General features: G+C 44.2%; 1 protein-coding gene across 6 annotated transcripts in view; it reads left to right on the top strand.

Annotated features, from left to right (window-relative positions):
• Nucleotides 1-14,960, top strand: part of CUNH20orf194 (chromosome unknown C20orf194 homolog) — a 137,163-nt gene that overhangs the window by 56,436 nt on the left and 65,767 nt on the right. For 5 of the 6 annotated variants that reach the window (XR_004969914.1, XM_036321833.1, XM_036321830.1 and 2 more), the window contains 8 exons: nucleotides 6-141; nucleotides 1,730-1,811; nucleotides 3,297-3,333; nucleotides 6,148-6,235; nucleotides 7,402-7,478; nucleotides 9,749-9,793; nucleotides 10,173-10,218; nucleotides 14,051-14,162. Coding sequence is in view for 5 of the 6 variants with exons in the window: in XM_036321833.1 (XP_036177726.1) it covers nucleotides 6-141; nucleotides 1,730-1,811; nucleotides 3,297-3,333; nucleotides 6,148-6,235; nucleotides 7,402-7,478; nucleotides 9,749-9,793; nucleotides 10,173-10,218; nucleotides 14,051-14,162 (623 nt within the window). In the remaining variant the exon portion in view is untranslated. The remainder of the gene's footprint in view (nucleotides 1-5; nucleotides 142-1,729; nucleotides 1,812-3,296; nucleotides 3,334-6,147; nucleotides 6,236-7,401; nucleotides 7,479-9,748; nucleotides 9,794-10,172; nucleotides 10,219-14,050; nucleotides 14,163-14,960) is intronic. The other variant, XM_036321832.1, reaches the window with a different exon arrangement.

Here is a 14,960-nt window from a genome sequence, read left to right as displayed (position 1 = left end):
TCTAGCCCTAATAGACAACCATTTGTTCTCTTTGGTAATCACTCCACACGAGAAAACCTGAACACTGGCAGCTTTAACTTCCCCTCTGAAGGGCACCTGGTACGCAACACTGGTCCCAGTGGGAGCTTTGCCAAACACATGGTGAGTGGCTTAACTGCCTGATAATTTGATAAAAGGAACATTTTATGTGAGTGTGTTGATTTAACCTTGAATGTGAAGTTGGAGTGAAAAGAAGTGATTTGAAACTATTTATACATATAAAAAGCCAGCCACCGGATGCTATAACGACCAGAACGACTGGTCACTATGATGCCACTTTGGCCAGCAAACCAGCCCGATCTGGGGGTGGGGCCAGCTGGCCAGTTCCCGCAGCCCCTCCCAGCAGCTGCCCCACCCCTGATTGGCTTCTCCCAACCCAGTTGGCCCGCAGCCCTCCCCCCCCCCCCCCCCCCCCCGGTCTGGCCCCACCCCTGCTTGTCCCCCCTACCCCAACCTCCTGCAGCCCCTCCCCCTGGCCAGCCCCACCCCTGATCGCCCCCCCCCCCCCCCGCCACCCCAATAGGGGGCAGGGCTGGTTAGCCAACCTCCTGCAGCCCGATGGGGTGAACTAGCCAGCCAACCTCCCGCCATCTCCTCCTCCCAACAGGCCTGGCCCCGATCTGCTCCAACTGGGGCCGGACCCCACCCGTGCAGGAATTTATGCACTGGGCTCTAGTTTTTATATAAGTAGTAGTTATTTGAAAGCATCATATTTAATTATTAAATATTTGAAGCAAAAAGGCTAAAAAATACTTTCACAAACCCAACTCTTTAAATTGTAAGAATAGCATCATCAATAGAATAAAAATTTTAAATTTCCTTGAAAATAGCCAATCATTCCAAGCCCAAATTTATGTCATAAACCTTGAGGATCACAGCCCTTTTATTGAGAGTGTCAGGGAGCAGATTTTTGCCTTTGATGGTATATTGTCAGCTACTTTCAAGGGAAGCAGACTGAAATGTGAGACTCTAATGATTATAAATCTATGCTATTATAATGGAATTTTAAATATTTTCAGAATGTTTCTGACAATCAAGAAAGCTGGGAAGTAGGCACTATTATTTTTAAATTAGAATTTGGAGAACATGAGACCCAATTACCTCTGGACTGAGACTCCAGATATGTCTCCAAGCCAGTAGGGGACAAGGCCACATGAATGGGCATGCTCTCAGGATCTTGCTGCTTTGTAAAGGGAGGGTGCACACTGTCTAAGGAGGCGTTCTTATGGAAACCCAAAGACAACAGGGGAGACAAATACAGTGACACTAGAGGAACTTGAAGCCCCTGGCAACTGCAGCTACAGAAAACATTAAACACAACAACCCAACTCCCTGTCAGATCAACATAAATCCTTATATTAAAGCCTATTTACCTCAGTTCCTGCTACCTGATACGCCATGTCTGGCCATTTTTTCTTCTAAGTTGTGAATTCATTAGCATCACGGACTGACTGAGTACTCTGTAGCCACCTCACAATATTGCCAAGGTTAAAAAAAGACACACACTCACACAAGGTACCTTGGAAAAATAACTTTTAAAGGTGATCTTTTCCACTATGCCTTTAAAAAAATAAATCAGCTGTTGATCAAATAAAAATGATTGCCATTAACTAATACACTTTTTGTTTCTCTAGTCATACACACCTAAATCCCTGCTCCTTTTTTACTTTTACTTTTTTCTGACATCCAGGTGGTACAGTGCGTCTCACCAAAGGGACCCCTTGCTTGTTCAAGAACATACTTTTTTGGAGCTACTCATGTTCCTTACTTGGGTAAGTCCCTTTAAGTTGTCTTCTCATCAGCTTAATAGTTCCTCCCATGAACCAGAAGTGGACTCATGATTTACTGCTTTGCTCAGAAGCTCATGATGCCCAATTTGTAGCCCTCCAAACTCCCTCTCTGATTGCAAATGGAGGGTTGATGTGCTTAACACATCTCTTGCAGGATGTATTTCAGGAGAAAAAACTATTAGCTCAACATATATCAGGTCTAACCATGTGTAAGACCAGGTGCTCAGTGTCAGAGGAAGGCAAAGATGAGTAAGTCCTAGGTGGAGGTAACAGGAGGTGTGGGCTGCATTGGGAGTTTGGATGACTCAGCCAGGTGCCCACCCAGCTCTTTTTATGAGGAAAGTGAAGAAAGACCATGGTGGAAAGATACCCAGGATCTAAGAACATTGACAGGAGCAAGGGATCCATGTTGTGGGTCCATCCAGAAAACTGACTAAGGCTGCCCCTCTTTCTGGGGTAACCAGAAGCTGTAGATATCCAAAGAGACAATGAGAAGAACCTCTAGACCAGTGGTTCCCAACGTGGGGCACATGCCCCACGGGGGGGGGGGGGGAATTTGATTTTTAAGGGGGGCAATTCAAGGATGAGTTATTAACAGTGAATTTTTTGCATTTCTTATGGTTCTAGGGGCCTCATATACAGTATATAAATATATATTGTGACATATATTGTGGCATTTCAGTTCTCTATTATATGTTTGGAACTTTATTTGCTATTTTTTCATGTCATTTCATATTATTATTTTTTTAATCAATTCCTTAGTGATTTCTTCTTCAGTACTTCACCTGTCCTTTTGTTCTTTTATTTTTCTCTTTCATGGATGCCATGTTCTTTGGAAGCTTGTATAGACCAAGTTAATCGCCTTTTAGGCTTCCTCCACGTGAATAGGAGTTCTAATAGGAATTATATGTCAAAAAAAAAAAAAAAGAATTATATGTCACAGGGGGCATCAGGATTTTAGACATGCTTTGGTGGGGCATGGCCAAAAAACGGTTGGGAATCACTGCTCTAGAATTAAGAGGACCTCAGCACTGCTCCACAGTACATCAGAAACCAGGTTTTCTCCTTGATGTTGTTATATGAGCCAGGAAACTCTGAAAGAAGCATGACTTAGGTCGGATAATTAAGGAAATGAATAGGCAGAACTGAACCTGCTTACTTATACCTTCTACTTTAAAAAAAATTAAAAGCATAAAAAATTGCCAGAGCCTAAAATTCTGTGTCTTCTTTGGGATTTAGTAGTGATGCTGAATGGGCTGTCAAAGTCATTGTCTGGGGTGAAGTCCAGGAGGATACTGAGAAAAGCTAGGCTTTGCCGTTGTTTCTACTCGTACAATATTTAACTTAAAGGGGGGCGAAGTAGTTCTTGACATCTCTTTTGAATTAAATTAAGAAATCCTAGCTTCCTTGTGAAGTGTTTTCATCTCCTGTGATCTTATCACATTCTTATTAGATCCTCTTTCACAGGTGATGACAACAAGCTGCCCAAGAAAACTGAACAAATGTAAGTCTTCATTTCTATTTTATTTTCTATTTTTCAAAGTTGAGTTACTCAGAAGTTGGACTGTCCTGTCTACCTCCTTTTGAGATCAGCAGTGGGTAGGACATCTGCTTTATGAGGTGAGCAGAGCTGTATAATTTCCCCGGAGGTACCCAGCCCCTATCAGCTGGGAGTGTAGGCTGGAGACCCTGCCAACTTTGCCATCTGCTGCTGCTCTCCAAAATTCAGAGGCTTCCTACCTGCACATCTATGCATTTAAATGACATAACTCTTCTTAATATGTTTTCTGCATGGTGCATTTTTTATTGGGGCTTTCCTAAAAATAAAACATCCTGAAACCCATTGGGAGAATCTATATGAAATTCCCTCTGGTCTGAGAAGTGTTTACTCTGGGTTTGACACTCAGATTTACGAAACAGAATTCAGGTCTGAGCTCAGGCTATGCAGCCTTAGAAAGGCCCTAGTGTTGACTTCTCCCTCCTTCCCCTCCCCCCCCCCCATATAGTAGGAAATCAAAAATGGGAAATTAACTCATAATTCTTGTATTAGTCTACTTGGGCTGCCATAACAAAACATCACAGATTGGGTGGCTTAAACACACAGAACTTGTTTTCTCACAATTCTGGAGGCTGGAAGTCCAAGATCCAGGAGCCAACTGGGTTGGTTTCTGATGAGGCCTCTCTCCTTGAGTTGCTTTCTCACGTGGCCTTTCCTCTGATCATGTGAAGAGAGAGAAAAAGATCTGGTGTCTCTTCTTCTTTTTAGAAGATAATATAATCACACTACAGAAAATTTGGAAAAAAGAAAATAAGATCCTCCATAATTTTTCCTTTTTGTCACTGCACAATAGTATCTTAATGTATCTTTTTCTGGATTTTTAAAAAATTATGCATTTAGGTTTTATATAGTGGTAATTATGGTGTTTGTGTATTTTTTGTGGGGGGGGGTTCTTTATCAACAAGTCAACCACATTCTGATAGGTTGGTGGGTATGTATAGTCTTGCTTTGTATCTGCTTGTGCTTCTGTGCCTGCTGTACTTAGCTATTGCACTGGGTCCTCATTCTGGACTCTTAGACATTTCTCCTAACCATATCCATTGGTACCCAGCTTCATGGACTGGTATCGAGGGGTGCTTGGGCGCACATCAGGGGACTGATGGAACTTGGGCCTTGTGGCGTCCCAGTAATGGCAATAGCAGCACGATCCAGGCACAGAGCAGGCCCTTCCCTTGTCATGGGTCCCAGACCTCCCATCCAGGCCATGTTAGTAGCTCAGTGACTTTGTATTGAGCTCTTGTCTGAGGGCCAAACAGGGGGAGGCCTGATCAATGTTAGTACTGAATGATGTTTGAATCAAGCTGGGTTGGGGAGGGAGGAAGGTCATCTTTCTCTATCTTTGGCGTTGGTCTCTATAAAGCTTCATCCTTAGTGTTAAAGTGTGGAGGATTCTCGTTTTCCCTAGAAGTGGCCAAGTTCATGGCAGTATCCCTACTGGACCCCTTCCTACCAGGACATACCCCTCTGACGTCTCCTCACCACAGTCATCAGGACATGACTCTGGAGCCGTCACTTTGTTATGTGTACTTTTTCTGTCCCTTTTCCTTCTACCCAACTCAAATCTCTTACCTACAATGTGGAGGCGTGGTGAAGGAGCCATGGAGGAAATTGGCAGTGTGAGATGGCATGGGGGAAAGCACCAGGCTGAGAGCGTCTGCGTCTGCCATTAACTTCCTGTGTCCTAGGACAACTTATTCCACCTCCAGAGGCCTACTTGCTTCTTCTGTAAGATGAGAGCATTAGACCAGATCATTTCTGTGTTCATTCCTCCTTTCAAACTCCTGTCGCCTTCCTTTACCTGTTTCAAAGGCTTAAAAATAGACATGTTCTTAGGGAAGGCCTTGTCACTTCTTTGCTAGCCACCTCCCTTGCCTTTCAGGGCCTTGCGGATGAGCCTCTTTTCTCTGTAATGATCCTAATGAGATTCTGGGTCTCCTTCCTCTGAAGCAGTGGCTCTCAACCAGGGACAATTTAACTGTATCACTCCCACCAGCCCCCCGCCCCACCAGGATGTTTGGCAGTGTCTGGAGAATTATCTGTCCCAAAATGCTGAGATTGAGAAACCCTGCCTAAAGACAGCCAGACTTACATTTTCTGGGGACATTGGTAGCAGTTCAAGTCTGGCAAAGACTTTGGGAAGTGAGAAATCAAAGAAAGAGCAAGATTGGTGAGGGGGTGCTTTAGGTAGGGACTGCTCCCTCTCAGAAGCATTCTGTAGTTTCTAGATCAGGTAAGCTGCCTAGAAAGTGGTCTGTAACTGTTCATTTGAATTTAAGTGGAGCTCATCTTCTCCCCAGAGCAACCTCTCTTGCCCCTTGAGGTCTCCCACCCTGAAGTTCCGGTAGCAGCCAGCCTTTAGCAGTCCTGGGGAGAGGACATGCAGTGTGGTGCAGTTGGTCCCTGGGAAAGCAGCAAGTCTGGATCATTACACTGAAGGGATTCAGGGTCCTTGGGCAGCTGCTCCTGCAAGTGGAGGGGTCATGGAGCCCACATACTTTTCTTCTGTTAGATTACAAACAGGGAAAGTTGGTGTTTTGAGCAAAATTAATGAGAGCTGGCTTTTCTTATAATTTAACAGAGAAAAGTATAAATCAGATGAGGCACATGGCTTTTAAAAGGTTTAGAAATCAGCGGGTTCCAATTTTTCACTTCTCATTCTGTTTAAAAATCAGTCCCTTAGGGAATGTCATTTTCGTGCATGCAGCTTTTGATGAAACCTTGTAATGCTGTTAGTTAACCCATATTTTTTTGTTTTAAAAGTAGGCTCTTGTCACAGGTCTATGCTGCTGTTATTGAGGCTGTTTTGGCTGGCATTGCATGTTATGCTAAAACTTCCAGTCTAACAAAGGTAATTCAAATACCATATTTCTCTTTCCTTAGAAGTTATTTTAATGTAAGACTTCCTATCCATCTGGGTGGGCGTCGTTCAGTTTGTTTTGGACACTTTGTAGCACTTGGTTTTGTGTGAGCTTGGGCCTCTGTGGAGCTGGCACCAGACAGAGACGCATTGAAAGTGCTGAGCTTGTGCTGCCTGCACTGCCTTGACCAAGCTGCCCTTGTCATGAATGACAGCTAATCACTTCTTTGTAGATATCTGGTTGTGTTAAAGAAAAACCGTTCTATAGCATATTATTTTACTTAATAGTTTAATAGTTTTTTAAAGTTTTTAAAAAAGTATATATATAATCTTATTCTCGTGTGAATTTTAATAAAATTAAGTAAGTTTATTTTGAGCTACATAGTTTAATTTCCTATAATTCAGTGTAACTAAAGATTAGACAATCTGACTTGCCTTTCCTAGACAAGCACACGTGCTCTCGTGCTCTGACCGTTATCTTCCTTGCTGTTTTGCGGTTAACCTGCCCTGCTGAGTTGGATTCCTATATCTGACCCAGTCAGGAGATGAGAAGAGTCGGCTTGATGCCTCCCAATGCCAATAGGACCTTTCCTGAAGGAAGCCATTTGACATTGGAAAGGTTGTGTATGATGTAGATAGAAGAGAGACTGTAGCATAGTCACCAGCTCCTTGCCATCTCCCTCCTCAGTCAACTTGAATCCCTCGTACTGACTTGGGTTTGGTGCAGACCTCAGTTCTCACACCTTTGTTTTTTAACTAATCTTTTGTAACTCTAGGTATTTGAATCTTCTTAGCGTTGGGCACAGAATCTCTGAGGGCAGGAATCCCTCCCCTAGGGCCAGGGGAGAGGGGAGGAAAAGCACATTTCCAGACCTCACAATGGCACCATCTCAGCTGATTACAGCTCCCCAGGAGTTCAGGTTCCAGTGCCCACCTGCCTGAATGGAGTGTTTCCTGTGAACCCAGCCTGAGGAAAGCTGACACCAGTTCCCCTTAACATGGTGTTTTACCTTAATCTATTGATGTATATAAAGTAGTCACGTAGAGGGGAGGGGCACAGCCTTGTCCTGGACAAATGTTAGGCCTCTTTCTTTCAGTGATGTCTGTGTTTTCCTGCTGTGAGAGCTAATTGTTTCTGGTTTTTATTGGTTTTATAGGCCAAGGAAGTAGCTGAGCAGACCATGGGATCTGAGTTAGATTCCTTTGAGTTGATGCAGTTTAAGGCAGCCCTACGGTAAGCAATGGCTGATACTTTCTATAAGGAATTTTTTTTAATGTCTGTGTTATAAAGACCCAAAGGAGTGATCAGAGCTTTGAGAGACCAAGAAGCCAAAGAAGGACGAACTATATGAGAAAGCATGTCCTGACACTGGAATAGGAGGCAGATCAGTACTGGAACCATTGGAGACATGACAAACCTAGTTCAGAGGTTAGAAAGGTAAAGCTGGGAACAGGAGTGGTGAGGTATGTTAGGGTCAGGGTCCTGGGTATGTGAAGACACTCACTGCTTTATCTACCTCTCAGATGTAGAAACCCTGAGCCTGGCTATGTCCCGGGATCTACACACTCTGGGAATTTGGCTTCCTTGGCAGTCTTCCATCACACATCTCCTGGCACATCACATTGGATCTATGTGTAGCTCAGTCAACTTAACCCACTGTCCCATATAAGGCACACTTTTTTTAAAAAAAGCTTTTGTATTGATTTTGAGAGAGAGAGGAAAGGAGAGAGAGAGATAGATACATTAGTCAGCTGCCTCCTGCATGCCCCCTACCAGGGATCGAGCCCACATCCCAGGCATGTACCCTGACTGGGAATCGATCCAGCAATCTTTTGGTATATGGGAAAATACCCAACCACTGAGCAACACTGGCCACGGCCATCTAAGTGCATTTCTAACAAAGGAATCAAAAGACACTGATTGCCGAAACCGGTTTGGCTCAGTGGATAGAGCGTCGGCCTGCGGACTGAGAGGTCCCAGGTTCGATTCCGGTCAAGGGCATGTACCTGGGTTGCGGGCACATCCCCAGTAGGAGATGTGCAGGAGGCAGCTGATCGATGTTTCTCTCTCATCGATGTTTCTAACTCTCTATCTCTCTCCCTTTCTCTCTGTAAAAAATCAATAAAACATATTTAAAAAAAAAAAAAAAGACACTGATATTGGGGAGTTTCTTTAAGAACACTTCTGATATGTGCCCTGTGGTGCCTCACCATACATGTCTCACATTTTCTTTAAAAAAAATTTTTTTAATCCTTACCTGAGGTTATGTTTTTATTGATTTTTTTTTTTAAGAGAGGAAGGGGGAGAGAGAAACATTGATGTGAGAGAGAAGCATCGATCAGTTGCCTCCAATACGTGCCCTGACTGGGAATTGAACCCACAACCTTTTGGTGTACAGCACAACGCTCCAACCAACGGAGCTTCCCAGCCAGGGCATGCCTTGCATTTTCTTACATCTAGAGTCCTGGGTAGTGAGAAGGAACATTTGGAAAGGTAAGTCAGTCAATTGATCTGACAAGAAAAATTCTATTTCTGCACTTCCAGGAGTGGAAGAAAGAACCAGGTCCTTTGGTGCAAGGTTTTAGGCTTATTCAGGTCTCCTTTTCTCTGGCCTCTGAGTCTTATAACTCTGGCCATGAGAGGGAAGGGAGACGGGAAGTTTGTTCCCTCAAGGCCTTGCACTGGCCTGGACTATCTTTTCCTGGTAGCCTACATTTCAGGAAGCTCATTTGCTTTCCAGCTGTGTGGCCTTGGACAATATAGGGAGCTCTGTGCATCTGTTTCCTCATCTTCTCACCTTGTAGGGTGATTGGGTGTGTACATTTTAGCTGCTGTTGCAGTGGAGCCTTCTCTGTATCATCAACGTGGCTGACATCGTCATTCCATTCCTCCTTTCCTCAGGGCCTTGCCTAAGTCACACAGCCTTTCCAGGGCAGGCCACCTCTCAATCCCTAGGCCTGAGTGTACCACTCTATCTGGAGAAGGAACAAGGAGAGAGCACCAGGCAATGGGAGGAGAGTCTTCCAGGGCCAGTCCCTTAGAGCCTCACTCCCTTTTCTCCACAAGGTCATTTCACCGAGGACCCTTGAACTGCATCAGGTTCAAGGGTCCTCAGTGAAATGCAAATCATCTCCTGAGAGGAACATGGGACCTGGCCTCTGCTCAGACACCAAGCAGGGATGGCATCTTGACCCAAAAGTGGTGAAGGAAGAGGAGGTTCAGGACAGCATGTCAGGAGCCCTTGGGTCAGTAGAAGGTCACCCCCAGACTGCAGTGGGCAACAGTCCTGTCACATGGTTCTCTCCTGCTCTGTCCAAGACAGCCCTGAGAATCTGCACAGAGGCAGGGCCATGACAGGAGTTAGATGCTGGCCCCACACTTGGCCATTGTGCTGGGAGGGCCCTGTACAGGTGCACTGCAGCAGCAGGTGTCTGGGGTGGGCTCCAGCTCAGGGGTCAGCAAGAGCCTACTGACTTTTGTTTTGTTTTGTTTTGGGTCTACAGCTCCAAGATGGCTTTTCAGATACATGCTGTGAATAATCAGGGAAGGTAAGTATATGTTTGTGGTGCATCCCTATTTGGGGAAGTTTTAGAAGCAAAAAGAGAAGAAAGGCTAACTTGTGACTGCTGATGTGGGTTTTCTTCTCACAGTTCCACACCTGGCAGTGGCATCACTCCAGGTTAAGGCCCGGGGCTGGCTGTGGTCAGCTGAGACCCTGTGCCCTGAGTGCTTCCTACTGAAACACTGGGGGATGGAGGCTGGGATGGACCCATTTTTCTCCAAATGGCCTACATTCTAATTGTGCATATATGTAACCCAGTGGTTTCGAAAATCCCTGAGAGAAATCTGGGTCTGTAGGTTGCTGCTAAGTTGAAAAAAAGAGAGCATTGTAAATGTTCAGTGTCTTCCATTTCTTTCCTTTTCTAGAATCGTGCCTCTGGACAGTGAAGATAGCTTATACTTTGTGAAGACGGTAAGAGAGCTCTAACAGGTCAGCTGGCCGGGAATGGCCTAGAGAGGGACATCTACAAGGGGTGAGGTAGAAGTGGTGGGAGTCTTAGGCAGCCCATCCCTTCCCTGAGGAAACTGTCCTACTCTCAGAACTGTTCCAGCTGCCGCAGTGGTGAATCTGTGCTTTCTGAGGGTGCCCGGGCAGCTGTGCCTGGCCCACCACGTCCACCCTTCCATACCTAGGTTCCCTCGGGTCCAGAGTCTGAGCTAGGGGCTAAGACTTCCTAAGGTCCAGAAGCCTTCCTCCAATTGGCTGAGATTTTTCTGCCCTCATGTGGAAACGTGAGCCGAGAACAAGCCTACCTCAACATAGACCGAGGAGTTTCATTGGCTTCAAACTGTTCCAAGGCCTGTGTTAATACCCTTAACAGGGGCTTGTGAAATGAAACAAGAACAAACAAAGAAACCAGGGTCCTGACTCTCTAGAGAAGTGAGAGGGTCAGAGCAGAGCTTTCCTACCCATGTGCTGGGGGCACACTGATAGGCCAGGGGAATGGTTTAATGATACAAAAATATTGGTCCTTGGCTGGGCTGCTGTGGCCTAGGGGAGCCAAAGTTTCTAGACTAGTTGCTCCCAGCCACAGGCTAAGTCCTCCATTTACCCCAGTGCATCCTGATGAGAAGATTGGCAAGCAGTTCATGAGAGGATGGTGGACATGCAGCCAAGATTCTGGTTGTAATACATATGGGTGCAAGTTACACCTTAAGTCTGTTCTACAGCTACTGCTTGAACCTTAGTTCCAATGAGCTTTCTGGTCACCTGGAACTAGGTGGGCAGCTGTGGATGAGTTTATGTAAGTGCACGACCACTGCCATCACCAGGAGAAACACAGCAGTGTTATCTCACCTACAGAGAGTAGTACAACAAGGGTAATTTTTTAAAGTTGCCAGTAATTTCTGTTTTTACAGTGTAGCTGCTCCTTTGTACATGTCAACATTTTGTGTCAATGTTCTTTTAGAACTAATTGAGACTTTTTCATGACATCATCAGGATGCTGGGAAATGCTTTCTGATATTTGGGTGATAGTACTTCTTTTTTTAAAAATACAGTGGGGCCTTGACTTACGAGTTTAATTTGTTCCGTGACGGAGCTCATAACTCAAATTACTCGTATGTCAAATCATAAAGTGAACAAGTGAGACGCGTGATGCTGGGCTGATGTTGTGGCATTCACTGTGACATTTGCTGCGCCAACTAGCAGTGGGGTATCTGAAGCTGGCTCATAACCCGAATTTTAGCTCGAAACTCAAAGCAAAAAATCGGCCAAGAGACGGCTCGTATCTTGAAAAACTCGTTAGTCAGGACACTTGTAAGTCAAGGCCCCACTGTATATATTTTATTGATTTTTTTACAGAGAAGAAGGAAGAGGGATAGAGAGTTAGAAACATCAATGAGAGAGAAACATTGATCGGCTGCCTCCTGCACACCTCCTACTGGGGATGTGCCTGCAACCAAGGTACATGCCCTTGTCTGGAATCGAATCTGGGACCTTTCAGTCCACAGGGCGACGCTCTATCCACTGAGCCAAACCAGTTAGGGCTGGGTGATAGTACTTTATCTCCTTGCTAGACTTTAAACTCCCTGACTTCTCTTTTGGACTGGTGCAGTGCTCTGGAAGGTGCCTTGCAGAGAAACAGGTGGTTAGAAGTCCAGTAGAATCATACTGTTATGTTCAGTGTGCTTTCCACAGCAGCTAATGAAATAGGAAAGAAGAGATGGGAAGTTGGTGCTTTCCTTCCAAATCCTGTCCTCCCTTCCAGGCTGGGAGGAAGTTCTGCCTCCTCTCCAAGCTTTCCTATTGATTCTTCCTATAAGTGCTGTATTTCTATATCACGTATAGTTTGTGCTACATATATCAGGGCGTAATTCTGTATTAACATATGATGTCTTTTGTATAAGAATGCTCTTGTCTCTCCAACTATACATTATAAAGTTTCCTGAAGATAGGGACTGTGTTTTACATCTTTTTCTCTCCACACGCCACATGCTTCAAAGTACATAGTGTCTAACAAATACATGTATTTTTTCTAGTAATTTGTTTTTTAAATTTTGTTACATGTGTAGTTTTTAATGTTCTTTCTCCCCTTCCTCACTACCAGAAACCAAATATGAAAGAGAGGGATGAGGAATCCACAGGATTTGTCATCCTGATAGATCTGGAACCCAAAGAAGTGAGGTTACATTGTCACCTAAGAGGGACCATGTAGCCCAGGAAGCTTCTGTGTCTTCAGATGTTCAAAGTTCTTTGAAACAGATTTAGATAAACCTTCTCACTGTCAAGCCTAATCAGAAAGTTAACTAAAATATAAAAGCCTACCTGTGCCTTATGTACATCCTTTTATCATGACAACATAAAAAATGAGGACTCTGGCTTTAATTGTGGTTTTCTTCTTTTCAACTCTTCAGCCATCTTTTTTTATTTTAAAATCTAGCAATTCCTTCAAGACCCCTCGGTCTTTTGTCTCTGTCCTGAGAGTGGAGCAGGTCCCAGGCCAGCACAACAATGTGTGAAGCAGACTCTGGCTTCAGGAGCTCTGCCCCTGGCCATTCAACCACTTCAGCCGTGAGGGGACTATTTCATGTCCTTCACCCAGACCCTGGCTCATACCATTTTCTGCATTTCTGCTAGATTCCCCCCAGAATTGTTCCATTTTCACTAGTTTTAAGTGGTAATCGGGGCTTTGTTACCAGCCGTTCAGGAGCTTCTCTGAGTTGCTCCAGTGTTGTTTTTTTTCCAGCCTACTGAAGCCTCTTGTTTTTATTTGTCTTCCTGTAAAAGCTTGAATAGCTGTCTTTTTGTTTTCTGGGTTCTGAAGGTCGCATTTGCAGGTGTTGACATGTACCCCAAAATATCCATGAAGACATGTATAAATACCAAATGAATGACCTTCCAGACCCATTCAGAATTTGAACTTACACCAAAGAAGGAATTGATAAAAGTGTAGACGTGCTGGGATCTTATGAGTTTGTGAGTGTATAGAAGCCTACCAGAAACACTTCCAACTCTAAACGGCTGGGGACTAGTCACAGTTAAGAATGAAGGCTGTAAAAAAAAAAAGAAGAAGAAGAGGAAGGAAGGAAGGCTCTGCCTTAGCCTGCTTGACTCAGTGGATAGAGTGTTGGCCTACAGACTGACAGGTCCCGGGTTTGATTTCTGTCAAGGGCATATGCCTGGATTGCGGGCTCGATCCCCATTAGGGGATATGCAGGAGGCAGCCGATCAATGATTCTCTCTCATCATTGATGTTTCTATCTCTCTCTCCCTCTCCCTTCCTCTCTGAAATCAATAAAAATATTTTTTTTTAAAAAGAAAGAAGAAAGGCTGTTATTTTGCCTCTTAAGGAGGATAAACAGTGTGAGGGAATTTATAGAAACATAAAGATACTCTTCTAACCCTAGGGTGTCTCTGATCAAGAAGCAATTGGCCCTGCCCAGTGTGGCTTAGTTGGTTAAGCGTAGTCCTGTGCACCAAAAGGTTGCTGGCTCGATTCCCAGTAGGGGGCATATAGGAGGTAACTGGTCTGTGTTCTCTCTCACCCTCTCCCTTCCTCCCTCTCTAAAAATCAATTAAAAATCTTTAAAAGAAGAAGCAGCAGTTGCAGGGAAGCCTGTGTTTTAAGTCATCTCCCAGCTCTGAGACATATTTCCAGATAGCTTGAGTTTTTCTTAGAAACTCTGCAGTTTTCTTTTGAAATGTACCTGAAAACAGTATTTTGTGGTCTGTTTCTTATGGGTCTCTCCTTGAAGGTTTAAGACTGACAACTGGTATAACTCTATTTTCTAATTTGATACAGGCTTGTATGACTGTCTATGACATTCCTGACTTGCTGGGAGGAAGGGGGAGCTTAGGATCTGTGGTCTTCTCAGAATCATTTTTGACATCTCAGATCTTGGTTAAAGAAAAGGGTAAGTGTATATGGTCACTGGAAAGCAGAGCTTGAGCTTTTGGTGGGGGGCAAAGTAAACCATAAGTGAAGTCAAAAGACCAGCAATAAACTAGTGAAATATTAGAATATTAATGATCAACAAATTTATGAAGTGCTCTTATGAGTTAATAGGAAAAAGACAAGCTATCCAATGGTAGATAGACAAAATATGTGAACAGGCAGATCACAGAAATGGAAAACAAAACAGTTATATATATATATATATATATATATATATATTTTTTTTTTTTTTTTTAGAGGCCCGGTGCATGAAATTTGTGCACTGGGAGTGGGGAGGTCCCTCAGCCTGACCTGCAACGCCACCAGCATCCCACCCTGGCCGCTATGGGAGCTGCCATCTCTGTCAAGGAGTGATGGTTAATTTGCATATTACTTTTTTATTAGATAGGAGATATACACACACACACACACACACACACTGAGTGGCCAGATTATTATGACCACCTGACGTTTGTAGGCAAATTAGCTATAATTTCGTGCTGAAGTTGCTAGAGGGCCAGACCATTATAAATAGGGAAGCAGGTTGTTTACCACGACAGTAGAAGTGATTTTTTTCTGAAGATATGGGTAAATAATGCGATTTAACAGCCTTTGAACGTGGGATATATTTGAATGTGAGTGGCCAGATTATTATGACCACCTGGACATTTGTAGGCAAATTAGCCGTACACTGCATTGTATGGGATATGGAAGCCGAAGGCCTTTTCAAACACCTTTGCTGTCTGCAGTTACAAAGACAAAACGTCTCCAATTCACA

This window comes from Myotis myotis, unplaced genomic scaffold, assembly GCF_014108235.1.
Source record: "Myotis myotis isolate mMyoMyo1 unplaced genomic scaffold, mMyoMyo1.p scaffold_m19_p_9, whole genome shotgun sequence".
NCBI classification, from domain to species: Eukaryota; Metazoa; Chordata; class Mammalia; order Chiroptera; family Vespertilionidae; genus Myotis; species Myotis myotis.
Note: the sequence above shows the minus strand (reverse complement) of the source record. Positions and strands in the feature narration are given on the sequence as shown.